This window comes from Vombatus ursinus, unplaced genomic scaffold (assembly GCF_900497805.2).
Source record: "Vombatus ursinus unplaced genomic scaffold, bare-nosed wombat genome assembly UNPS02015129.1, whole genome shotgun sequence".
Taxonomy (NCBI): domain Eukaryota; kingdom Metazoa; phylum Chordata; class Mammalia; order Diprotodontia; family Vombatidae; genus Vombatus; species Vombatus ursinus.
Genome location: NW_020954907.1, coordinates 1,675,234 through 1,702,787, shown reverse-complemented (window position 1 = coordinate 1,702,787; position 27,554 = coordinate 1,675,234). Strand labels below are relative to the sequence as shown.

General features: G+C 36.7%; 1 protein-coding gene across 5 annotated transcripts in view; it reads left to right on the top strand.

Moving 5' to 3' along the window:
* MARCH8 (membrane associated ring-CH-type finger 8) overlaps positions 1–27,554 on the top strand; it is a 119,246-nt gene that overhangs the window by 17,100 nt on the left and 74,592 nt on the right. For all 5 annotated transcript variants that reach the window (XR_003567726.1, XM_027846333.1, XM_027846329.1 and 2 more), the window contains one exon: positions 17,525–17,704. Coding sequence is in view for 4 of the 5 variants with exons in the window: in XM_027846333.1 (XP_027702134.1) it covers positions 17,603–17,704 (102 nt within the window). In the remaining variant the exon portion in view is untranslated. The remainder of the gene's footprint in view (positions 1–17,524; positions 17,705–27,554) is intronic.

Sequence of the window (27,554 nt, the reverse complement as noted above, 5' to 3'; positions counted from 1 at the left end):
TTGGTAATTAAGAGATCATTGGTAACTTTGGCTGGAATAGTTTTAGTTGAGTGATAAGGTCAAAAGCCAGGTTTCAAAGGATTGAGGACTGACTGAGAGAAGAGAAAACAGAAGTAGCCAATGTAGACAGAACATTGGAAAAGCGGGAAGGGGCCAGGTTGTGGAAGGCTTTATTTTTTTCTCTTTCTTTAAAAAAAGCTTTTTTCCCCTCATTTAAAAAATTCCAAACTTAACAAACATCAACTAAAATGAACTCTTCAAAGTGCAACAGAGTTCTCCATGAAACTCTTGAGTCTCTGTGTTATACAGCTTGCTTTTCCTTTTAATTATACAATAAATTCAGTAAGTTACTTTCAAAGCTTCCTTGCCCATTTGTTCTTCCTTTTTGGACTTCTGGTCTTTTCTGTTTACTTCAAAACGTGTTTCAGTGACCCTCTTTTATTTCTTTTTCTTTGTGAAAGGCGTTGTATGCCACACAAAGGATTTTAGATTTCATCCTGGAGGTAGTAGGAAGCTGGTGGAATTTATCTAGTCAAAGGGGACATGATCAACTCTGATCTTTAGGAAAATCACTTTGACAACTTTGTGGTGGATGGATTAGAGTGAAAAGAAAGTTGAGGCAGAGAGACCAATTACAACACAGTTATTGTAGTTCAGGTGAGAGGTGCCAAGGACCTGTACTAGTATGGAGACAGTATGAGTGGAGAGAAGGGGAAATACATGAGAAATATACTTAAGTTAGAAACTACAAATTTTGATAACAGATTTTTATGTAGAGTGAATGAAAGTGAGAAGTCAAGGATGACAGTGATATTGAGAAGCCTGGGTGATCATGAGGGTAAGATAGTTTTGTCCTTGACAGTAATAGGGAATTTAGAAAGAGGGAAAGGTTCGGAGTTTGAGTTGCCTATGGGACATCCATTTCAAGGTATTTAATAGACAGTTGGTAATAACAGGTTTGGAGCGAGAGAGACAGACAGACAGACTATAAATGGTAATATAGGTCTGTGAATCATCTACATAGAGATGACCATGGAACTTATTATGCGAACTGATAAGATCACCAAATGAGGTAGTGTAGAGGGAGAAAAGAAGGAGCCCTGGTTAGATCCTTGGGGAACACCTCTAGTTGGTGTGACCTAGATGAAGATTCAGCCGAGGACGTTGAGGAGTGGTCAGGAGAGGGTAATGTCATGAAAATCCAGAGAAAAAAGAGGATCCAGAAATAGATGGTAATCACCAGTGTCATAGGTTTCTGAGAGTTCAAGAAGGATGAGGGCTATTAGATTTGGCAATTAGGAGATCATTGGTAATTGTGGAGAAAGCCATTTCAGTAGAATGAGGAGGTGTGAAACCAGATTGTAGAGGGTTCAGGAGAGAGTGAGAGAAGTAGTAGTAGAGGCACCAAGTGTAGATAGCATTCTCCAAGAATTTAGCCAAGAAAGGTAGGAGAACTATTGGATGATAGCAGATATAATCAGATCTAATTAGGGTGGTGGTTTTGTTTGTTTGTTTGTTTTAAATAAAGAATGGGAGGGGTGGGGCAGTCCATCTGAGTGTGTTTATAAGCAGCTGGGAAGGAGCCAGTGGATAGGGAGGGATTGATAGAGAGAAGATGAGGATGATAGTACTGTCAGTCTGCTAGAGAAGATACAAGGGCACTTAAATTAGGTTTTGCTTTGGCGAGGAGATAGCTACCTTTCATGTAAGGAGGAGGTAGTAGCTGTGAGGGAGGTGAAGCATGAAGGGATATGAGTAATGTGAGATGAGAAGGAGAGAAGATTAAGCTCTTGACAAATAGTCTCATTTTTTTGTTTTGTTTTTGTTTTGTTTTTAGTGAAGTGTGAGGTGAAATTTTCATTTGTGAGTAGACAAGTGGTATATCTTTCCAGAATTATCCAAGTAGCTTCAGAGAACACATCAAGATATGTTGAAGATTAAAAAACAGACAAAATGAAAAATGCTTAATAGTGTTGACAGGAAATGCCTTTCCTTCTTATAACTAAAGACATTGATTTGCAAGTTAACTGGAAGTAATTTTTAATTGGGCCTTCATTTAGCTGTAGTTAACAGTGTATTTCCCTTGTTGCATTGGTATCACTTGCATTTCTAGAACCATGTCAAATAACAGTGGGGGAAAGGGTATTCCTTGTTTTACTCCTGTATTGATTAGGAAAGCTTCTAGTGTTTTTCTCCGCAAATAATAGTAGTTTTTTATTTTAGATATGTAATTTTTATCATTTTAATGATCCTATGTCAGTGTTATGTAGGATTTTTATCATAAATTAGTATTGTACACTGTCAAATGGTTTTTCTGCATCTGTTGATATAATCACATCCAATTTATTTTTCTAATGTTAAATTATCATACTAGCATACCTGCTATAAGTCCAACTTGACCATAGTGAATAACTTTTTTCTGTATTGTAGTGGTCATTTTGCTAGGATTTTGTCTTAAAATTTTGAATCAAAAATGGTATCGATTTGTAGTTCTCTTTCTTTGCTTCCTCCTTCCCTTATAATAGTTATTAGGATTATGTTTGTCCCATATAAGGAGTTTAGCAGACTATAATTTTCTGAGAACAATTTTCATAACATAGTTATTAATTTTTTTTAGATGTTTTATAGAAGTTTCCCGCTAATCCATCTGGACCAGAATTTCTTCCTTAGCCTTTGTGGCTAATCACATTTCTTTTTTTTTTGATTCCTGTTGTTCAGTTGTTTCAGTTATAATCAACTCTTGGTGATCCTATTTGGGATTTTCTTGGCTAAAATACTGGAATGATTTGCCATTTCCTTCTCCAGCTTATTTTACAGATGAGGAGCTAAGGAAAACAAGAGTTAAGTGACTTGCCCAGAGTCACATAGCTAGTAAGTGTCTGAGGCTGGATTTAAACTCAGAGAGATAAGGTTTCCTGATTTCAAGCCTAGTGTTGTATCCACTGTACACGTAGCTACTCTTTTTTTTCTGATATTGAATTGCTTAGCATCTCTATTTCACATTCTTTTAAATTTGGACATTTTGCATTTTGTTGGTATGTAATTGCATATATAGGTGTAATAATAATTTTTCTCTTATGATTTTACATGTTTAGTTTTTTTAATAATTTGATTTTCTTCCTTTTTTTTTAGGCAACTGGGGTTAAGTGACTTGCCCAGGGTCACACAGCTAGTGAGTGTCAGGTGTTTGGTGTGAGGCCAGATTTGAACTCAGGTACTCCTGACTTCAGGGCCGGGGCTCTATCCACTGCGCCACCTAGCTGCCCCAATTTTCTTCCTTTTTAATCAGTATAGTTAAGAATACATATTTTTTATTTTTCAAAGAATCACTATTAGATTGTTTATCATTTGGTGCCCAGTTTATCTGTTTTTCCACGTATTTTTCAAAATTCTCAACCCTTGGGCTTATTTGTTGTTTTTTTCTAATTTTTCAATTGTAGTCAGTTCATTAACCCTTTCTACATCTTGCGTGCTTTGGAATTGTGGTGAGTCATTGTGTTGATCAGAGTTACTAAATCTTTCAAAGTTGAATAGCTTTACAATATTGCTGTTACTATGTAGATTGTTTTCCTGGTTCTTCCCTCTTCACTTTGCATCAGTTCATATAAGTCTTCACAGTTATTTTCTGAAAATCTCCCCTTCATCATTTCTTACAGTACAATATGATTCTATCCCATTTGTAAACTGTAACTTGTTTAGTCATCTTCCACTTGATGGGCATTCCCTTAGTTTCCAGTTCTTTGCCACCACAAAAAGAGCCATAGTAAATATTTTTGTACATATGAATCCTTTTCCTCTTTGGCATATACGATTAGTAGCAGTATTACTATCTCAAAGGATACACACAGATTAGTAACTTGTGGTCCGTAGTTCCAGATTGCTTCTCAGAATGGTTAGATGTGTTCATAGTTCTCCTGACAGTGCATTAGTGTGCCTGTTTTCTCACAGCACATCAAGCATTTGTGATTTTCCTTTTTTTGTCAACTTTGCCTTTCAAATAGGTCTAAGTTGGAACCTCAGAGCTACTTTAATTTATATTTCTCTAACCCATGATTTGGAACATTTTTTATATGACTATTGATAACTTAGATTTCTTCAGTTGAGAACTGCTTCATCATGCATTGACCATTTATTGATCTGGAAATGGCTTTTATACTTGGACATTTGAATCAGTTCCTTGTATATCTTGAAATTGAGACCTTTCTTTGTTAAAGAAACTTGCTGCAAAGATTGTCTTCCCAGTTATGTGTTTCCCTTTTAATCTTAGTTGCATTCAACCTACACCCACTTAAAAAAACAACCCTTAATTTTATATTTTAATCAATGAAAAGCCACATTTCCCCTCCCATCCCCCATTGAGAAAGAAAGAAAAGCAGAAACCTTGTAACAAATATCTATAGTCAAGAGAAATATTACCCCATTGGGCACATCCAAAAAAATAACATATTTCAGTACACACCCTGTATACATTACATGTATCCATTATCTCTCTGTCAGGAGGGTAGGTAGAAATGTTTCACAATAAGTCTCTGAAATCATGATCAGTCATTGCATTGATCCATTTATAAAGAAGAGCATGGTGAGAAAGAAATGTGTTCTATACAAATGAGTGCTCTAGGTATGATGCAATATGTTTTGCTTCCCTTACCTTCTGGAGGTTCTCTTGCCCAGAATGCAAATACAGGTTCTTACCCTTTTTTCTTTCCTTTTAAATCCCTCTTCATGATCCACCTTCTCTGGTTAAAGTTGGTTTTCCTTAGGATTCATCTCTCCCTTAATTTATTCTTCCTTCTCTCCTTTCCTGTGTGTTTTCCTGTTGAGTGAAATGCATGTCTGCACCCAAATGTGTATGTATATTTTCTCTTTTCATTAGTTCAGATGAAAGTGAGGTTATCTGTTTTTTGCATGCTCCAATCCTTCCTTCTTTATATAGTCTTCTACTTGTACACTCAAATTATATGTGGTATTTTTTCCCATTTTTGTCTTCATTTCTCCTACCCAGTATATTACTTTTCTTATAAAACATAACAAAACGATTCCCAGATCCTCTGTCTTGTTAGACTCCCTCAATGACCTCCCATAAAGATAGTGTTCTGAGGAGGCACATTGTTTCCCCATATTAGGATGTCAGTAGCTTATCGTAGTTTAATCCTTTATGATTGCTTATTCATATTTCCTTCTTTTATATTTCTCTCAATACCTTTACTTATAGAAATGCTTGAAAGTTCACTAGTTCATTAAAGATCTATTTTTCCCCTGTAGGATCATACTGACTTTTGCTGGGTAAGTTTTTCTTCGTTATAAGTCTAGATTGGTTGCGTTCTGGAATGTGATATTCCAGGCTCTACACTGCTTTTGGGTGGTGGCTGCTAAATCTTGTTGGCTCCTTGCTGTGGCTCCTTGCTGTGACTCCTTGGTACTCAGATTCTTTTCTGGCTGCTTTATCTTTGTTTGACCTGGATTTTGGCTATAATAATCCCAGGAGTTTTCATTTAGGAGTTTCTTTCATGAGGTGATTGAAGTAGGGTTTTTAAATCTTCCATTATAATTCTTTTTTTAAAGATTAAATTTTTCATGAAGTTCCACTTTCTTTCTCCTCCCCCATTAAGAAGGCAAGATAAACAAAGTCCCTGTTAAAAACATATATGATCAAGCAAAAACAAATTCCTACATTGACCATGTGAAAAGAAAAATTTTTCTGATCTCAAAATATTTCTGTCCACAGTGACATTGTGTTAGTAGTCATTTGTAACAGTTCAGTCTGGCTATACATATTTCAAAACCAAAGTGAATGAATAACTTTTATTTCCAAGATTGCAACATACATTTGGACACATAGCCCCTTGAGTTAGTTTGTTAATTTTTATCGTGGATAAGGTCTGCAGTGATGGCGAGCCAGAAGACTATATGGAATGGAGCATGAAGTATAAAAAAAACTGAAAAGGTAGTGGGGGATCAGGTTATAAAGGGCTTTGAATGTTTAACAGAGGATTTTATATTTATATGTAGGGAACCATTGTGACTCTTTTTTGGGGGCAGGGGAACACTCCTTTTATTTATTTTTAATTTATGGAATAAAACAAACATTTCCATAACATAGCAGAATAAAAAAAAAAGATGATTACACGTGAAACTGCAAATCTACTATGCTTAACTTGCTATTCCTTTCAAATATATAACATAATTCTCATGTAAATTTTTTTCTTCCATCCTTCCATCCCCCACCCTAGAAATGGCTACGATTAGACACAAATAAGTGTGTATCTGTGTGTAAAATTGTTCTATACATACTTTTTTAAAATTAATTAATTTATTTTTAGTTTTCAACATTCACTTCCATAAGCTTTTGAGTTTTAAATTTTCTCTGCCTCCCTTCCCAAGATGGCATGCAATCTGATATTGGCTCTACATATACATTCCTATTAAACATATTTTCACATTAGTCATGTTGTAAAGAAGAATTAGAACCAATAGGAGGAACCACAAGAAAGAAGAAACAAAACACAACAGAAGAAAAAAAAAGAGCAAATAGTATGCTTCGATCTGTATTCAAACTCCATAGTTCTTTCTCTAGATGTGGATAGCATTTTCCATCATGTGACTTTTGGAGATGTCTTAGATCCTTGCGTTACTGAGAAGAGCTAAGTCTATCAAAGTTAGTCAGTGTACATGGTGGCTATTACTGTATACAACATTCTCCTGGTTCTGCTCACTTTACTCAGCATCAGAACATACAAGTCTTTCCAGGTTTTTCTGAAGTCCACTTGCTCATCATTTCTTATAGCACAATAGTATTCCATTACATTCACATACTACAACTTGTTCAGCCATTCCCCAATTGATGGGCATCCCCTCAATTTCCAATTTTTTGCCACCACAGAAAAAGTTGCTATAAATATTTTTGTACATGTGGGTCCTTTTCCCATGTTTATGATCTTTTTGGGATACAGCCATACAAGTGCTGTTGCTGGGTCTAAAGGTATGCACATTTTTATAGCCCTTTGGGCATAGTTCCAAATTGCTCTCCAGAATGGTTGGATGGGTTCACAACTCCACCAACAATGCATTAATGTTCCAATTTTCCCACATCTTCTCTAACATTGATCATTTTCCTATTTTGTCATGTTAGCCAATCTGATAGGTGAGATGTGGTACCTCAGAGTCGTTTTGATTTGCCTTTCTCTAATCAATAGTAATTTAGAGCATTTTTTTATATGATTATAGATAGCTTTAATTTCTTCCTCTGAAAATCCTTTGACCATGGGGAATGACTTGTATTATTATAAATTTGACTTAGTTCTCTATATATTTTAGAAATTAAGCCATTATCAGAGACACTGGTTGTAAATACATACTTTTGTTTATTAGTTCTTTTTCTGTTTGCAGATAGCGTCTTTCTTCATATGTCCTTTGTAGTTAATTTTGGTATTTATAATCAAAATAACTTATTTGCACAAAGCTATTCTTAAAACAGTGTTGCTGTTACTATATACAGTGTTCTCTTAGTTCTACTCATTTTGCTCTTCATTATTTCGTGCAAGTCTTTCCATGTTTTTCTAAAATCATTGAGCTCATAATTTATTACAGCACAGTTGTATTCCATCACAATCATATACCACAACTTGTTCAGCCATTCCCCAATTGATCGGCATCTCTGCAATTTCCAGTTCTTTGCCATCACAAAGAGAGCTACTATAAATGTTTTAGTACATACAGGTTCTTTTCTTTTTCCCCTAATGATCTTTGGAAACAGACCAAGTAATGGTATTACTGGGTCAAAGCATATAGGTAGTTTTATGACTCTTTGGGTATAATTACAGATAGCTCTCCAAAATGGTTGGATCAGTTCACAATTCCGCCAACAATGAATTAGTGTCCCAGTTTTTCCACATCCCCTCCAACATTTGTCACTCCTCTTCTATCATTTTAGCCAATCTGGTAGGTGTAAAATGATATCTCAAGGTTGTTTTAATTTGCATTTCTTTGATCATGAATTTAGAGCATTTTTTCATATGACTTTAAATAGTTTTGATTTCTTAATTGGAAAACTTCCTGTTCATATCCTTTGACCATTTATCAGTTAGAGAATGACTCTTATTTTTATAGATTTGATAAAGTTCTTTATGTATTTTAGGTATGAGACCTTCATCTGTCAAACTGTCTATAAAATTTTTTCTCCAATTTTCTGCTTTCCTTCTGATCTTGGCTACATTTGTTTTATTTGTACAAAACTTTTAAATTTAAGGTAATCGAAATTATCCATTTTATATCTAACTTTGCTCTCTATCTCTTGTTTATTCATATATTCATTTAGCCCATCCGTAAGTCTGATAAGTAATATGTTCTGTGTTCTTTTAGTTTTCTTGTAAAATCTCTCTTTATATCTAGGTCATGTATTCATTTTGACCTCGTCTTGGTAAATGGTATAAGATATTGGTCTATGCCCAGTTTCTGTCATACTGCTTTCTGATTTTCCTAGCAATTTTTACCAAATAACAAATTCTTATCCCAAAATCTTAAGTCTTTACACTTGTCAAATACGAGGTTATTATGTTTGTTTCCTGCTATAAATTCTATGTCCACTCTGTTCCATTGATCTGCCTATTTCTTAGCTAGTACCAAATAGTTTTGATAATTACTGCCTTGTAATACAGTTTTAAGATGTGTTACTGCTAAAACCTTCTTCCTTTACATTAAAAAAAAATTTCCTTTGATATTCTGGACTTTTTTGTAACTCTTTAATCACAGTTCCTCTGGAGCTCTGTCCTGGGCCTTTTCTTATCTCCCTCTATACTGCTTCACTTGGTGATGTCCTTAGTTCCCATGGATTTAAGGACCATCTCTGTGATGATGATTGTCAAATCTACCTTTCTTTTCCTAAACTCTCCACTGACCTCCAGTCTTGCATCTTCAACAGCCTTTCAGACATCTCCAGCTAGATGTGCAGTAAACATCTTAAGCTCAACATGTCTAAAACCGAACTCATTGTCTTTCTTCCTACCAGAGATTCCCAAACTTATTTGGCCTACCACCCCCTTTTCAAAAAAAATTACTCGGCACCCCCTGGAAATCTACTTTCTTTAACCCTTTAACAGTTTTTTTTTTTGGAATCTACATCATTTCAAAGTACTATCACACCCCACCCCACCCCCCAATAGTTTCAACACCTCCAAGGGACGGTATCACTCACTTTGGGAACCTGTGCTAGACCCTTTCCCCTCTCCCCAGCCTCCACCCTTTCCTATTACTGTAGAGGGCAATACCATCCTTCCAGTCCCTCAGGCTCACAACCTATGTCATCCTGGATTCCTCCCTCTCTCTTACCCCCTCCCCCCAAATATCCAAGCTGTTGCCAAGGTCTGTCAGTTTCATCTTTGCGGCATCTTCCAAATATGCCCCCTTCTCTCCTTTTGACACTGCCGCCACTCTGGTGCTTGCTTTCATCATCTCACGCTTGGACTATTGTAATAGCCTATTGGTGGGCAGCCTCCCTCGAGTCTCTCCCCACCCCTCTCCTATCTATCCTCCATTAAATCAGCAAAGTGATTTTCCTAAAGCACAGATCTAAACATGTTTCCTCCCTACTCAATAAATTAAAGTATCTCCCCATAACTTCCAGCATCAAATACAAAATCTGTTTCAAGTTCATGACCTAGCCCCCTATCTTTCCAGCCTTCTTATACCCTTACTCACCAACATTTACGCTTTAATCCAGTGACACTGACCTCCTGTCTGTTCCACAAACAAGACATTCCATCTCTTGGCTCTGGGCATTTTTTTTTTCTGCCTCTGCATTCCTGGAATGCTGTCCTTCCTCATATTCACCTACTGATTTCTCTGGCTTCTTTTAAGTCTCAGCTAAAATCTCATCTTCTATCTGAAACTTTTCCCCACCCCTTTTAATTCTAGTGCTTTTTCTCTTTTAATTATTTCCTGTTTCTCCTGTAAATAGCTTGTTTGTACTTATTTGTTTGCTTGCTGTCTTCTGGAATAGATAGTGAGTTCCTTGAGGGCAAGAACTGTATTTTGCTTCTTTTTATATCATATGCCCTGCACTTAACAGAGTTAACAGATGTTTATTGGCTGATTTGACTGAAGTTTATTGAGTGACGGTAGAGTGACATGTTTAAACCTGCACTTTAGGCAGATTACTTTGGCAGATAAGTGGAGGATGGACTGGAGTGGGCAGGCAGTCCAACCAACAAGCAACCTGCTATAATGCAGATAAAAAGTACGAGAGATTGAGATTTTTTTTTGGATATGACTGATGTGGGAATTTGTTTTGCTTGACTAAGTGTATATTTGTTACAAGGGTTTTTTTTTCCCCTTTTAATGGAGATGAGATGTAGGAGGGAGAGAAAATATTTTTGTTAATTAGAAAAAAATAAATTTTAAAAGAAGAATCCTTGCTTTAGAATGTAAATCTTAAAATATGTATTTTGACTTCCTCAGAACCTTTTTTCCCCCACACTCATCTTGGTTTTGTAATAGATAGTCAACATTGAAAGAAGTGAGACATTTATAAGCATTTAGGCTTATCCAGACTTGGTGAGGCAAAAGTCACTGTAGAGTTTAACTTAAATAATCATGTGTTTCATCGTGGTCTCGGTCAAAATAAATGATTTTACGTTTTTAAATTAAATATGTAGAAATTAGTCACTTCAATAGAAGTGAAGAAGTGATCTGACTAGTTTTCTTTGTCTCCACTAGACCAGCCTTTTCACAGAAAGTCCAAAGTTCAGAAGCAAGATAAGATTGAAGGAATAATAAAGGAAGATAGAGGAGAGGGGAGGGACCAGCACAGGACAGCAGTGAGAAGTGTACCTTGCTTGCCCAGTGTCCTATGGAGTCTTTGCTATATCCTCATACAGAAAATAGAAATCTTGAAGTATGTTTTAGGAACCCAATGCCATTTGAGAGCCAAGGTCTGAGTATTACTTCAGGGAAGGGGAAGGAATAAGCATTTCTATAGTGCCTACTATGTGCCAAGCACTGAACTAAGTGAGTTTTACAAATATCTCATTTGATCCTTGCAACAATCCTGGGAGGCAGATGCTATTATTATCATCCTCATTTTACGGTTTGAGATAATTGAGGTAGACAATGACTTGTCAAGGACCACACAGCTAGTAAGTGTCTGAGGCCAGATTTGAACTCAGATCTTCCTCACTCCAAAGCCAGAGCTCTTTTCAATAGCCACTAACTACAACAGAGTATCTGCATGAGTAAAGGGATCAGTCAGCATGAAAGATACCATATGACTAGGCCATCAACTTGAGCAGGAGAGTCTAAGACCCAGAGAGAAGAGATAGTGCAAGAGTGGCAGATAATGCAAACCACAGTTTGCAGAGAATCTTATCTGTAATTGTACAAGTGATAATCTTGTCTTTGCTTAAGGATCTCTAGTGAGGGAGAACTAGCTGTTTCCTGAGACTGCCCATTTCACATTTGTCTTCTACTTTGGAACTTATACCCATTGTTACTTGTCTATTTTCTTGGGGCTTAATCCCTCTATTTCATGAAAACCTGTATTGAGGATGGGAGTTAACGTTCTTTTCTCCACTTTCTTTGGTGCTTCTTTTCATTTCTTTATCTTGACTGGAAAGCAAACATAATTGTCATTATTAAGGGGGGAAAGGGTTCCTAAAAGAACAGATAATGGTACAGCCTTGGTTTGCTGTACCTTTCATCTGCCTCCCTCATGTAAATAACCTTTGTTAACTTGGCTCTGGACTAAGAGTAGACAGACTAGACTCTGAGGGCCAAATCTGCTCTGGCCACCTGAGCTTAGGGGGATTGAATGGAGTCAAACTGAAGAGGAGGGCCTTCAATGCTAGGCCTAGGAGTTTGAATGTAAAGTTATTTTTTGATGCTTTCATGATCATGTTGGATTCTGGATTGATATTTCAAATTCGGGTTTTTGAAAGAAGAAAGTCTATTGCTTTTGTAAATATATAGTCTATTTTTTTAACTGTTGTGTCTGTCACCTAAATATACTTTAGTAATATAATTTCATCCTTGCCTTCTAGACAGTAAGTGGGCAGCAACAATTACTGGGTTTATCCTGTGGTAGAGAAAAAGAGGCATAGGTGAAAAAATACCAATTATACCAAGGTTATAAAATAAACTGTTAGGTTTGAGTGCTTATGGACCCTTGTCCAGTTCCTTAGACTGGACTAGATACAGACACCCAGAAGTGATTGGCTGACTGCTTCATGTTCATGGTAGCCCTGCCTATTGCCTAATGAAAACAGGAGCAGAAGAGGGGTCAGGATTCTAGAATGACGGGAATGCTAAGAGACTAGCATTAGTGACTGAATGGTATTGTAGTCATAGTTGTCACTTGGTATGCTAGAGGTGGGCATTTTAGGTGTGATCATATACCATTCTACTTTCTGGCAAATATGTGTCTCTTTGCTAGAATTTTGAAGGATGTGTGTTAGTGATGTAACAATGATTATTGTAGTGGAAGCAGTAAATGTAGCTATTGGGATGACTGTTGTCCTTGGCATATAGGTATGGCTAGTTTGACTATTTAAACATGCCAAGAGATTGTTACCCATGGCATGGTAGTGGTGAAGAAACAGCTCACCACCAGCTCCTCTGATCTTCCAGGGTGTAGTAGAATAACACTGTAAGTAATGACCTTTCATCTTTCACAGAGTAATGAATGGACAGCATGTGTATAGCATAAAGAAGGCTGGATTTAAAGCCATTGGGTGCTACTCAGTATCTGGGTTATTCTAGATAAGGTATTTCCCCAGTTTGAGTGTCACTTTCTTCATCAGTAAAATGATATGGCTGGACCCTGACCTTCCTGCTCTAAAGCCCTGAGACCCTGAGAGTACTTGAAGTAGAATCACCATAAAGACTATTTGCAGGGATGGCCAACTCACCACAGGTCTGGAGTTGAGTAGGTGATATGCAGAATAGAGATGACATTTGGCTTCCTTTGTTTTGGTTACTTAACTTACCCCCTAATCCAATTTGGTGAAAAATTTTTTTTGGTTGTTTGGACAAATGAAGGATATTAGTGCTGACAGAATTTTTGATCACCAGTCAACAAGTTTCATTAATTGCCTCCTTGTACCAGGAGGCACTGCTACATACAGGGTACAAAGACCCAAATGAATAGTCCTTGCAAAAGGAGCTTAAGTCCTAGTGGAGTAAAGAGGAGACAATATGTGTAGATTTAAATATTTTCATGATAAATGGAAGATAGTTTGGGGGGGCACTAGATGTCATGTAGAAGGCGGGATTCTGTAATGTGGAGATGACGAGGGAGTGTGCAATCCTGGCATGAGGGATGGGAAAAGAATTGTGTGAACAATAGCAATAAGGCCATTTTGGCTGGACCATGGGGAGTGAGTAATGAATGAGTCAGGAAAGGTAAGCTGGGGTCAGATTGTTCATGTATTTAAAAGCCAAGAGGAAAAGTTCACATTTGATCCTAGAGACAATGAATGAGGTGCCACTGAGATGTGACTGTCTTTTTTACCTTTAGTCTTTTTTTACCTTGTTTTTTTTATATATACTGGTTTTCTTCATCTCTCTCCACATTTATAGAGAGTCATGCTAATGAGATCAGTTTTAGAGATTCAGTTTATTTTTTAAGTAAATTTGTATTGAAATCTTTTGTTTTTATATCTCCTGTATATCCCACTATATTCCTCCCTCCATTTCCTTTTGAAGAGACATCCCTTATGAAAAAGGAAGAAAAAGGTCAGCAAAACTGATCAGAATATGGAAACATACACTATTCCGTGGCCATCTTTGCAAGTTTTCAGAATGTGAGGTTAAACTTCATTGTTGTTTTGTTTTACATTTCTCTCTTATTAGTGATTTGGAGCATTCTTTCATACTATTGTTAATAGTTTGCAATTTTTCTTTTGAGAACTGTTCCTTTGACCAGTTATCTTTTGAGGGAATGGCTTTTGGTTATAAATATAAATGTGTGTATGTATTACATATATTTTCATATATATATATATACACACACACACACACATATAAATATATGTGCTAATTATTACTATATATTAGATACTAAACTTTTATCAGAGAAATTGGATATAAAGATTATTTTCCTATTCTACCATTTTCTTTCTTATTCTAGATAAATTAATTTTGTTGGTACAGGAACTTTTTAGTTTCATGTAATCAACATTACCTGTTTTATCTAATGTAATTGCCTTTATCCTTTGTTGGGTTAAGAATACATATTCTATCCATAACTGTGAGAACTGTAAGATCTGATTCTCTTCTAATTTTTATAGGGAATGAGCTTTAATATTAAGGTCATTCGTCTAGAATGGATTGTGGAATATGATTTAAAGTATTGAATTGAGCCCAATTTCTGCCAGAATGATTTTCAGTTTTCCTAGAGGGTTTTCTTTCCCAATCAAATAGTTTTTTCCTAAGTAATTTTTATTTTTTGGTTGATGGAACACTGGGTTTTTGAGCTCCATCCTTTCTGATTCTCCCTGGTCTAGTCTGTTCCATTAATCTTTCTATTTTTAACCAATACCAGGTAGTTTTGATGACTGATGCTTTATAACAGTTTGAGGTCTAGAAATGCTATTCCTCTATCCTGATCTCTTTTCACCATTTCTTGTGATATTTTAGATCTTTTGTTTTTCCAAATGAATTTTCTTAACTTATTGAGTTGTAATAAGTATCTCTTTGATGATTTTGTTTGATATAGCATTAAGACAGTAAATTATCTTTGGTAGTTTTTATCAGTTTTATTATATTGGTACAGCTCAGTCAGGACCAGTGAATATTCCTCCATCTGTGTAAGTTTCTTTATTTCTTTTAGGAGTACTTCATAATTGGAATCTATTTAAGTCTTTTGTGTGCTTTGGTAGATTGATCTCCAGATATTTGTAGGTATTTGGAATGGGATTTCCCTTTTCTGTTATTGCCTTTTGAATTTTGTTTATAAAACGTAGAAATGCTATTGATTTTTGAGGGTTTATTTTGTAGCCTGTAATTTTGCTAGAGCTGTTAATTGTCTCAGTAGCTTTGCTGATTTTCTAGGATTTTCCAGGTATATCAGCATGTCATCAGCAGTTAGAGTTATTTTATTTCCTTTTTACTTATCTTTATGCCCTTAATTTATTTCTCTTGTCTTATTGTTATTACTAGCATTTCCACAACTATATCAGATGATGGTGGGAAGAATGAGCTTCCTTGTTTTACTCCTGTATTTATTGAGAAAGCCAGTTTCAATTTTGCTGATGGTATCCTAGCCCTGTCCTGCTGTCTTACAAATGTATGCCTTTGCAATCAATGAACACGTATTAAGCACCTGCTGTTTACCAGGCAATGTGCTAAATTATGGGAATATAAAAAGAAGGCAAAAGACAGACCCTGTCCTCCAGGAGCTCACAATCTAATGGGCGAGACAACAGACAAATATTTACAAAATGTTACATGCAGGATAAATGAGAAATAGTTAACAGAAGGAAGGCACTAGAATTAAGAGAGAATTGGCAAATGCTTCCCCTACAAGGGATTAGTTGGGACTTAAAGGAAGCCAGGGAAGTCATTAGGTAGAGTTAAGGAAGGAGAGCATTCTAGGCGTGGGGGACAGACCAAGGGAATGCCCAGATGGAGTGTCTTGTTCATGGAACTGCCAGGAGGCTAGTGTCACTGGATGAAAGAGTATATAGTGGGGGATAAGGTGTAAGAAGACTGGAAGGGCAGGAAGGGGCTAGGTCATGAAGGACTTTGAATGTTGAACAGAGCATTTTTGTATTTGATCATAGAGGCAATAAGGAGAGTAGATAGGCAGTATTTGATGTGTTCCTTCCCTCAACCCCTCCATTTGGTGAATGATGCCTTAAATTCCGGTATGAAAGACTCCTTCTTTTGGTGTAAGGCAGCAGTTCTCATTCTTTTTGTGGTACAGACCTCTTTGGCCGTCTGGTGAAACCTGTGTACCCCTTTTTGGATTTTTAAATGCATAAAATAAAATACATAGGATTATAGAGAAAACCAAATTGAAATACTTATCAAAGTATATTAATAAAAACAAAACCAAGTTCATGGACTCCAAGTTAAGAGCTCCTCGTCTTAAAATTTCTGTCCCATTAAAAGTACAGGACACTTGTGTCAGTAAGAGCTTTACTGAGGGAAAGTTTTGCTAGCAGAGATAGTGATACAGAACATTAGAGCCAAGTGAGCAGAAGGAAGTATTGTAGTGCCAGCAATCAAACCAGCTTGGGGGCCCAGGGAGGGGCAAGGATAGAAACAGTTAGACAAGAAGGTTGTCCTTATTAATTGTATGTAAATAATAAATGAATTCATTTCATATGTGTTTGTTGTCCTGTCAAAAGGATAGAGATGCTACAATCTTAGCAAGATGTAATCGATCAGAATTGGGATTACAGGTTGCTATTTGTATTTCACCGTAAAAAATATATTCAAGAAAGCTGAATAAAACTTGAATATAGTCTGGTAGTAAAAGAATTTAACTATAAAATTTAAGAGTTGGTGACACAACAACATTCGAGGCACGTGGGACAAAAAGTGAGAACTCATGGAGACAGGAGGTAGCTCTTCATCTCTGAGGACAGGCCAGTCGGCCGGTGCAGCTGGATCACAGAGTGTGTGGAGGGAAGTAAAGTATAAGGATATTAGAAAGGTAAAAAGGGGTATCTTCATTTTTGTGCCATAGAGGCACCAGAATAGGATTCTAGGGGAAGACAATCTTATGTGAGGAAAATAGTACAGATTTTTGTTAGTCCATTCATTTTTATCTACAAATTTTTGAAGGCTGATTTTTTAAATCATCCCTCAAACATTAGCATGTTTATAAATTTTTTTAGCCTGTTTATAAATTATAAAATCTAACTAGTCAGTCAATCAACTAGCATTTATTAAGTGTGTTCTGCTGTTTCCCAGACACTGTGCTAAGCTCTGGGGAGACATGTAAAAGCAGAAAACAATCCCTGCTCTCTCAGAGCAACAACATATAAACAACTGTGTGCAAACAAGATACATAAAGGATAAATTGGAAGTAGTCCCAGAAGAAAGATACTAAAGTTAAAGAAGACTGGGAAAGGTTTCTTCTAAAAGTTGGTATTTTAACTGAAACTTGAAGAAACCAGGAGACAGAGAGATCCAGACATAAGGGAGGGCCCATGAAAATACCAGGAGTCAGGAAATGGAGTGCTTTGTTTGAGAAAAGCAAGGTGGCCAAGGTGCAAGAAGGACTGGAAAGGTAGGAGGAGAACAGGTTCTGAAGGGCTTTCAAAGCCAAACAGAAGATTTTATATATGATCCTGTTGGTAATAGGGATCCACTGGAGTTTATTGAATGAGGGGCAGGGTCATATGGTCAGACCTGCCCTTTTGAAAGATTAGTTTGACAGTGAGTGGAAGATGGATTGCAATGGGGATGTTTTAGGTCCAACCTGCAGGCTATTGCAGTAGTCCATATTTATGAGGTGCCCTGCACCAGGGTGGTAGAAGTGTCCTATGGAATTTTAAATCATCCTATTTCTTGCTTTCTTTTAAAGCTTCAGGTCCATGACACAAAATGACCCTCACAGTGAAGATTCTCGTCCTTAAACAAGAAGACCAAACCGGAGGTTGTGATGAACATGCCACTGAGTCAGATCTCTGTCATTCCAGCTCGAGATGCTACCTCTACCAGGGTCTCCAGGAGTAAGACCAAAGAAAAAGATAGGGAAGAGCAGGTATGTTAAGTCATTTCTTAATTTCATTAGACGTAATATGTGACTTTTATAATGGAACGTTTTCTCAGATCAAATATGCAAAGCCATACAAATTTGAAGATTGTGGGATAATAGCTTTAGGAAAAATTGTACTTTGATATGTTTTCATTTTTAAATACAAATGCTATATAATTATCTCACTTACATTGATGCAAAAAAAAAATTGTTCCTTAAGCTAATTTATTCCTTAGTTGAGAAGACAGCATGAAAGGAACACCAGATTTCCACTGAGAAGACATGAGTTCTGATGTTGAATGCACATGGCCTTCCAGAAGTCACAGGATCTAGATTTAGAGTTAGAAGGGACCTCTGAGGTCATCTGGTTGAAGCCCTTCATTTTAGAGATGAGACTACAAGCCCAGAGAAGTAAAGAGATTGTCCCAGGGCTACTAGTGATGGACTTCAGTCTTCTCACTCTTGCATTGAGTGCTTAGGGTACTACACCATGCTTACTTTCATTTAACTTATTTAAGCTTCAGCTTCTTCTTCTGCTAAAGTAAGATAAAATTTGTATTACCTAACTTGTTGGATTGTTGAAGGATCAAATTAAATAATGCCTATAGAATGCTTACTTAGGTCACTCTAAGGTAGTGGTTCTGCTGTCACCATTGATGTGACTATATTGCTACGAAACCACTGGCGTATCTTCTTCATTTTGCATGTACTTATTGACCTTCCGTTTTCATCCAAAAAATTATTTTGGGACAATCTGGCTTTGTTGGATCTCAGACTGACCAAGCTTGCTGCAGGATCATTTTCCTCTCTCCTGCCGGTGTGGTTTAAAATCTTATGCACTAAAGCTGGTGTTGTCTTTGACTACCACCTATACCTACTTGTTTCTGAATGACACAAGATAGTGGTTGTCTCATCTTTATTATAATATAATATAGTAATTTATTATTAAACTTATGATAAATAATATGTATATATATGTATGTATGTATACACATATATAATTATGTACCCTGAATCCTGTGAGGAGGTTGGTAGCATGCTTCTTCATTGGTCGTCTAGAATCATGGTTGGTCATTGAATTGATCAGAGTTCTTAAGTTCTTTCAAAGTTGTCTTTACAGTGTTGTTGTTACTATGTTTTCCTGGTTCTGGCCACTTCATTCTGAATCAGTTTATACAAGTCATTCCAGATGTCTCTGAAACCATCCTCTTCATTTCTTATAGCACAGTAGTATTCCATAACAGTACTTTCATATGCCATAATTTGTTCAGCCATTCCCTAATTGATGGGCTCTCCCTTAGTTTCAAGGTTTTTTTTGTTTTGTTTTGTTTTGTTTTTTTGCCACCACAAAAAGAGCTACTTATAAATGGTGTTTTGTGAGGGACTGTCTGATGTTGGCAGCTGCCAGTCGGGTGCTGTGGCATGGGTAAGGTAAGATCTGGGTATTTTGGAAGTCGAGGCAGGGACTGTGGTAGGCAGAGTCGTGTGTACTGGGATGGGCTGGATTCGGAGAAGCCATGAGGCAATTGGGCAATGCTATGAGATAAGCTGGGTGCAAGGAAGTAGCCGAGCCTGAACTCCTGAGGCAAGGGGCGGTGCCACGTGGGAGTGGGATGGCAGAGGACTGAGTTCCCTCTGCTTAGTCCCCTCCCTATATGCAACGTCATCCCCAGATGCCTCTTGTGACCTTCCTGACCTTGTGCAGCACTGACCCAGTCCCCTCCTGAGTCTGACTTCCTAGGTCACGTACTCTTGTCTATGCGTCAATCCCAGATGCCTCCTTCCTGTATCCAATCCTAGCCTCCTATGTCACTCCCTCCCCCTTGGTGTGCTAAACTCAGACAGCCCCCTCCGGTATCTGACCCTACAATCATTGGCTAGTAGCGGGCTGGGGAGGAGGGGCTAAGTAGGTACTTAGGAACAAGCGTGGTCAGAACACACGTGCGCTCTCCCCTGGCTCCTGCCTGTTGCTCTGGCCTTGCTGCTTGGGCTTGCTATGATGGTTTGCTGTGTTGGCCTCTGAATAAAACTCTGGTGTTGGTGCCTTCTGATGGCTTGTCTCTGTGTGGTGATCCGGCTGAGGACCGAAGACCCGGGAATGGGTAAGACTCTGGCGGTGCTCTTCTCTTAGGAGAAGTGGGTACTGGCGCACGACTGGCAGAGGGTCAGCGTGCGGCCCGTATAGTGTTTACATGGGTCCTTTGTCTCTTTGATTTTTTGGGGGGGGGTGGTAATTGACCTTGTAGTGGTATCACTGGATCAGAAGGTAACAAGCTCAGTCGAGTGACTTTTAGGGAGCAGTTCTACATTGCTTTCTACAATTCACTGGTTTGCAGTCCCTCCAACATTTGTGTTTTTGCTGATCTGATAGGTATGAAGTAGAGCCTCCTAATTGTTTTTAGTTTGTATTTCTCTAATTATAAGTGATCTGAAGCATTTTTCACATAATTGGTTATAGTTTAGATTTCTTCTTTTGAAAAATTCTTGTTATATCTTTTGATCATTTATTACTTGAGGAATGATCTTTTCTTATATGTTTGAATCAGTTCTTTATATATCTTGGAAATAAGATCCTTATTAGAGGAACTTGTTGCAAACATTTTTTTCCCAGTTACCTGTTTCAGTTCTGATTGTATCTCCGTTGTTTGTTTGGTTGGTTGGTTTTGTTGGTTTTTTGCAAAACCGTTTTCATTTTATGTAATCAAAATGATTCATTATATCTTCCTGACCACCTCTATTCCATTTGTGATCACGAATGTTCTCTTATCTGAAAGGTAACTTCTTCCTTTCTCCTCCAATTTGTTTATGATGTTACCTTTTTTGTATTACATGTATACCCATTTAGAGCTTATCTTGGTATGTGGTGTGAGGTATTGGTCTACTTGCTATCTGCCAAATTGCTTTACAAGTTTCCCAGTAGTTTTTATTGAATAGTCCATTCTTACCCCAGTAGTTAAGGTCTTTGGGTTTATTTAACACTAGGCTACTGTGTTCATCTTCTTCTAAATGTTGTATACTTAATCTCTCTCACTGATCAACCTCTCTGTTTCTTAATAAGCACTAATGATTTTAATGGACTAAGGATTCTAATGATTACTACTTTGTAGTTTAGTTTGAGATCTGGAGCTGTTAGGTTCACTTTCTTCCTAATCCTTTCCCACTCCTACCTCCTCATCTTATTTCCCCTGACATTCTTGACCTTTTGTTCCTTCAGATGAATTTTGTTATTATTTCTACCTTTTGATAATTTTATTGTTATGGCATAGAATAAGTAAATTAATTTAGGTGGTATTGTCATTTTTATTATATTGACTCAGCCAAGCCATGAGCAATTAACATTTCTCTAGTTATTTGTCTTTATTGTATTTGTATTCATATAGTTCCTCTATGAATCTTGATAGGTAGACTTCTAAGTGATTTATACATTTAATAGTTATTTTAAATAGGTTTTTCTTTCTCTGTCCTCCTGCTGGGTTTTCTTAGTAATGTACAGAAATACTGATGACTTAACATCTATTTTAATCCTGCAGTTTTGCTGACATTATTAATTGTTAGTTTGAGTTAATTTTTTATTTGATTCTCCAGGGTTCTTTAAGGATAGTATTATATCATTTGTAGAATTTCATTTTCTCGTTGTATCTTTTGCAGAATTTCATTTCTTCTTTGACTGTGCTTATTTCCTCAATTTCTTGTCCTGTTATTATAGCTGACATTCCTGGCACTATATCAAATAATACTGGTGGTAATGATCATACCTTCTTTATCCTTACTCCTTACTTCTTTATCCTTACTCTTACTGGAAAGCCATTAATTTAGTTCCAATATTTATATTGATAACTTTTGATTTTAAATAGATATTACTTTGCATATTAAGGAAAGATCACTTATTCCTAAGTTTTCTAGTGTATTTAAAAAAAGTAATGTTTTTTCTGTATCTATTGATATTATTTTTTTTGTTATTTTGTTATATTTTTCTTGTTATTAATAGGGCCTATTATGTTGCTATTTTCCATAATATTGAACCAATGCTGCATTTCTGATGTAAATTCTTCATTATTTCAACTAATTATTTAGTTGATTTTCTAGGATTCTCTAGATATACCATCATAAAGAGTGATAGTTTTGTTTCCCCATTGCCTATTCTAATTCCTTTAATTTCTTTTTCTTCTTTAATTGACATGGCTAGTACTTCTAGTATGATATTGAATAATAGTGGTGATAATGGGCATCGTTGCTTCACCTCTGATCTTATTGGGAAGGCTTCTAGCTTAACCCCATTACAGATAATACTTGCTGATGATTTTAGATGGATATTACTTATCATCTTAAGGAAGGCTCTGTTTATTCCTATTTCAGCTGTGGTCTTTTCATCAGGAATGATTTGAAGTCCTCTATTTCATTAAGTGTCCATTTTTTCTCCTGAAGGATTATACTCAGTTTTAGGTTATTCTTGGCTGTAATCCTATCTTCTTTGCCTTCTAGAATATCATATTCTAAGCCATCTGTTGCTTTAATGTGGTATCTGCTAAATCTTGTATGATCCTGACTGTGGCTCCACGATATTTGAATGGTTTCTTTTTGGCTTCTTGAAGTATTTTGTTTTTGACTTGGGAGCTCTGGAATATGGCTATACTATTCATAGGAATTTTCATTTTAGGATCTCTTTCAGAAGTAATTAGTGGATTCTTTCAATTTCTGTTTTACCCTTTCTTTTTTTTTTCTGTTTGGATAGTATTTTATTTTTTTCCCAATTACATGTGATGACAATTTTTAACATTCATTTTTTTAAAAAATGTTGAGTACCAAGTTTTCTTCCTCCTTCACTCACCTCCCTCCACCTACGATGGATGTAATTTGATGTAGGTTATATATTTGCAATTATATGTAAAATATTTCCATATTAATCATGTTGTGAAAGAAGAAACAGACCAAAAGGAAAAAAAAACATGAAAAAAATAAAGTGAAAAATTGTATGCTTCAATCTGCATTCAGATTCCATCAGTTTTTTTGCTGGATGTGGTTAGCATTTTTCATTATAAGTTCTTTGGAATTATCTTGGATCATTGTATTGCTGAGAATAGCTAAGTCATTCACAGTTGATCATTGTACAGTATTGCTGTTATTTATGTACAATGTTCCCCTGGTTCTGCTCACTTCATTTTGCATCAATTTGTGTAAGTCTTTCCAGGTTTTTTGGAAATCAGCCCATTTGTCATTTCTTTCAGCACAATAGTATTCCATTACAATCATATACCACAACTTGTTCAGCCATTCTCTAGTTGACAGGCATCCTTTCAATTTGCAGTTCTTTGGCACCACAAAAAAGAGCTGCTGTACATATTTTTATACAAATAGGTCCTTTCCCCATTTTATTTAAACCCTCTCTTTCTAGGATATTGGGGCAGTTTTCTTTTTTAATTTCTGACCTCAAGTTGTCTTGGGCTAGAAAAATGTCTCACCTTTTATTGATCTGCCACTCCAGAATTTGATTTGAAGCATTATTTTAAAGTTGTTTGTAGGGGATTATTGGGATAGCTAAGCTGCTTTCTGTCCTCCACCATCTTGGCTCTGCCCCCCGAAGTCTTCAGCCCTGCTGAAGAGAGAGCATGAGACTGTAGCAGGATGTTCCTGATTTATGGCCTGAAAAGCAGAAGTAATGGGCAAAATGGAATAACCCAAATCCATAATGTTAAGTCTTGCCAAAGAAACAAAAGAGAGGTAACTAAAGAATGCAAATTCATGGAAGTGAAAGACAATCAGGAAGAAGAGAAGCATGAAGTAATAAATGTTAAAAGAAAGCATGATTTTCATGCAAGCAGAATATATTGATCTTGAAGACAAGATCTATAGAGACAACGTAAACAGGGCTCCCAGAAGGACATGATGAGTCAAAAAACCTGAACTCCATAATGCAAGAAAAAAACATAAGAAAAATGTCTAGAACTTCTGAACACAGAAGACAAAGTGCTAATCGAAAGAATCCACAGAATGCCTCCAGAAAAAAACCCTATGCTGCAAACTCCACACATAGTAGTTAAATTTAAGAATTCTACTGACAAGTAAAAAATTCTGCAAGCTACCAAGAAAAAAACTTTCAAATATAAAAGAAAAGAAATTCAAATAACACAAAACTTCTGCACCTACCAGAAACTGCAGGAAGGAATGGAATAATGTGTTCCAAAGAGCAAAAAAAAAAGCTTAAGATACAATCCAACATAATAGACCCTGCAAATCTAAGCCTAACTATAAGTATAAAAAGGTAGACATTCAGTAAAAAGCAAGTATTTGGTACATTCTTGGAGGAAAAAAAAAACAGCTGAGACAACAGAAATACAAGAAAAGCATATAAATATGGTAGCCAAGGACAACAGTTGAAACAAAATAACAAGAAAAGGACCATTAAGAAATTTATTTCGGGGCAGCTAAGTGGCACAGTGGATAGAGCACCGGCCCTGAAGTCAGGAGGACCTGAGTTCAAATTCGGCCTCAGACCAAACACTTAACACTTACTAGCTGTGTGACCCTGGGCAAGTCACTTAACCCCAATTGCCTAAAAAGGAAAAAAAAATTTTATTTCTCAATGTACAAGAATGAAAGAAGAAATGGTGGTGGAGAAATAGGCTTCATGAGGTTTTCTGTCCCCTGCTCCCCTACCTTATTCTCTTCAGTGGATAGAGCATTAGGTCTGGAGTCAGGAACACCTGAGTTTAAATCCAGTCTCAGACACTTACCAACTGTGTGACCACAGGAAAGTCTCTTAACCTCTGCCTGCCTCAAGTTTCCTCATTTGTAAGGTAAGGATAATAATAGCACCTACCTGTCAGCATAGTTGTAAGAATCAAATGAGATACCATTTATAAAGCACTTAGCACAGTAACTGGCACGTAGTAGGTGCCACATAAATACTTTTTCGCTTTCTTATTCTCTCCCTTCTCTTTATTTGTGTAGTTACTATTTGTGCCCTTTCTCTCCCCACCTCCCCCCCCCTTGGTTCCCTGTCTTATTTAACTACCTCTGTGACCCTGGAATGACATTAAAACAAGGGTACACTTGTGTCATCTACCCCTAATATAATATAAACACTTCATCCTTTAGTCCTTTGTGATTGCTTGCTCATTTTTACCCTTTTATGTTTCTGTTATTCTAAGTTTGGTTACCACTCCAGGGGCCCTAGCTTTTGTTCTTGACCTTTTGCGCATTCTTCTAAAGGAAAAAGTTTGGAAAGGATTTTCAATTAAAAATATTTATTTCTTAATATTTTCAGTTGAAAGAGAAGCCCACCACATTTCTCTTTCATTGGTAGTGTTCAAGAAGGAGATGTATGACTGATTAATAGTTTATCATGTCAGAGGCGTTATAGAGGGGACTCCTGTATCGTGTGGCAAGATGGATTGCTCCCATTAATATCTCAAATGTATGTTGCAGAATGGATTGTTTTTCATATATGAGTTGGATTAGATATCTACTGATGTTCCTTTCCATTCTGAAATTCTTTAGTTCTTTGAATTTGCAGAGTTGCCAGAGTTGCTTTTTTTTTTTTTTTTTTACTCCAAGCTTCTCCTTGAAACCTGTCAAACACTATAATTCTTCTGTTCACTTTGTGTGACTGCGAGTCACAGAAGACTGCTGTCTATGGAGAACTGAAGTTGAGGATCATCCAGAGGGCCACAGAGAGGCACATGGTGGGCATCAGGGGGCTGCAGCACAAGCAAAGGATTACAAAGAAGTGGTATAAAGATGCGCTATGTATTGGATCTGGACCTGTGGTTTCATCGGTATAGAGAACTCCTTCGTTCTGTTGGGGTAGGTTGGCACCTTCTCTACAGCTTAGTCTGAGAGTTGCACAGAGCACTGAGAGGTTATGTCACCTGCCCAGGATCACACAGCCAGTGTTTGTCAGAAGCAAGACTCAAACTCAGGTTTTCTTGGCTTTGAGCCCAGCTCTTTGTTGGCTATGCCGCACTCTCCATCAAAATGTCATAAAAATCAGTTTTAAAGAATGTGAGCCAGTCTTGTAACAAGAGCGAGGTACTACATATGGATTGTGGCTGCTCTCTGAGGGTGTCCTCAGAATGTCAGGAGAAACTGAGGGTGGATCCTTTGTGGCAAACTTTAGGGAGCATGTGGAAGATATTTGTATGGAACTTTGATCTGTATTATTGGAGAGAATGCTAATTTTGATGAGATCAGAAAGTTATTAGAGGATTGGAGAGTAAATGAGGTATCTGGGACTGAGAATACTTGTTGGGTTTTGTTGTTCTTTCCACAAATTTCTTTTCCTTTTTTGACCTCGTTTTCAGTGTTTCTCTGGTATAAGATTGAAAACATAAAAAGTCTGGAGTAACCTGGCTTTAGCCAAAAGAGTTAATGTTGACTGATGTTTCTGAATCACTGGAGCAATTAACCTTATCTGGTAGTTTAAATACTTTCTTTTGGTTCAAGGCCAAAGTTAACCTGAGAGGAACCAGAAAGGGTCTGGAAATTATTTCTCTACCAGTGGGTTTTTTTTCTTCTTCTTTTGAAGCACACGCAGTAGCCTCGTTTTCACGTGGACAGTGTGATCCTTTATTTGTTTCTAAAACACTCAATGCTATGTGGTGGCATTTTGGAGGACATTTTTATTCAAACTTAAAGTCCTGGTTATTTCCTTTCCAATCTGTGTACCATAACTACTTTATTTAGACACAAACAACAGCATTATTTTGGCAGATAATTTCTCCTCATTGATATAACGATGCTGTCATTATAGGCTATAGTTACTTACTCTTCCTGCTGTCAGTGTATATATGTATTTTACTTTTCATGAACTTCCTACCAGGAGGATCCAAGTTTATAGGCCATTGCTTCAGAGAGAATTTTAATGCTCAAAATGACCATTGTGTTTAAAAGTCCAAGTGTAGGGTATTAGTTATACAGTTACTAGAAGGCTGAGATTGTGGCACATTGAGATCTGATCATGATTTTGAGCCTTCTTTGTCGTGTAGACTTTAAAGGAAATTTTATGTTATTTTGTTGATGTCTTTTAATTTTATATCACATTCAGTTCCAAATATATCACCCTCCAACAGCTATCCTTTGTTTAGAAAGATTTAAAAAAAGAAGGGGAAAAAAAGCAGTTCAGTAAAATACATCAACCATGTCTGGTGTAGTAAATTCAGTTTTCCATCCTCAGCAATACAGACTTTTTAAAAATTGTTTTTAAAAATCATGGCATAATAAGATTGCAGATTTAAAGCCTGAAAGAGGGCTTATTGAATCAACTGTGACTTAGAAAGTGTAAGTGACTTGGCCACAAAGATTAAGCAGCAGAGACCAGATTACAGCTCTTGTCTGTACATTGGCTCCAATTCCAGTTCTCTTTCCATTACACCTATTGGCCTGGTTACTAATACACCACTGAAGCCAGGACACTTCAAAAATGCTAAGTCCATAATTTATTTTGATGGATGCTACCTTGATATTAAAGATGTAGGTAGCTGTATTGCTTTTTATGTAGATTAAGAATGGGGAAAATTGTAATGTCCTTGTTGTTACACCACATTGATAAAAATCAAGAAGTATACAAAAGTAACTTGTAGCTGTACAGGAAAATAAATATAGCAGGCTGTTGCTTTGTCCTCATTCTTCTCCTGGAATCTGTGGAAGTAGTTACTCCAATGAAGAGGCCTCTTTTCATTTACTGAACAAAGGGAAGGTAACTGGAATCAGGTCTAGAAACTCTTAAAGAATAATTGAAAGGACACGAGAGTGTTTAGCTTGAAGAAGTTGAGTCACGAAAGTTATTTTTCAATATTTAAAGGTTTTTCATGTTAAACAGTGGTGGGGAAATTTAATCTTGAAAGTAAAATTGCTATTA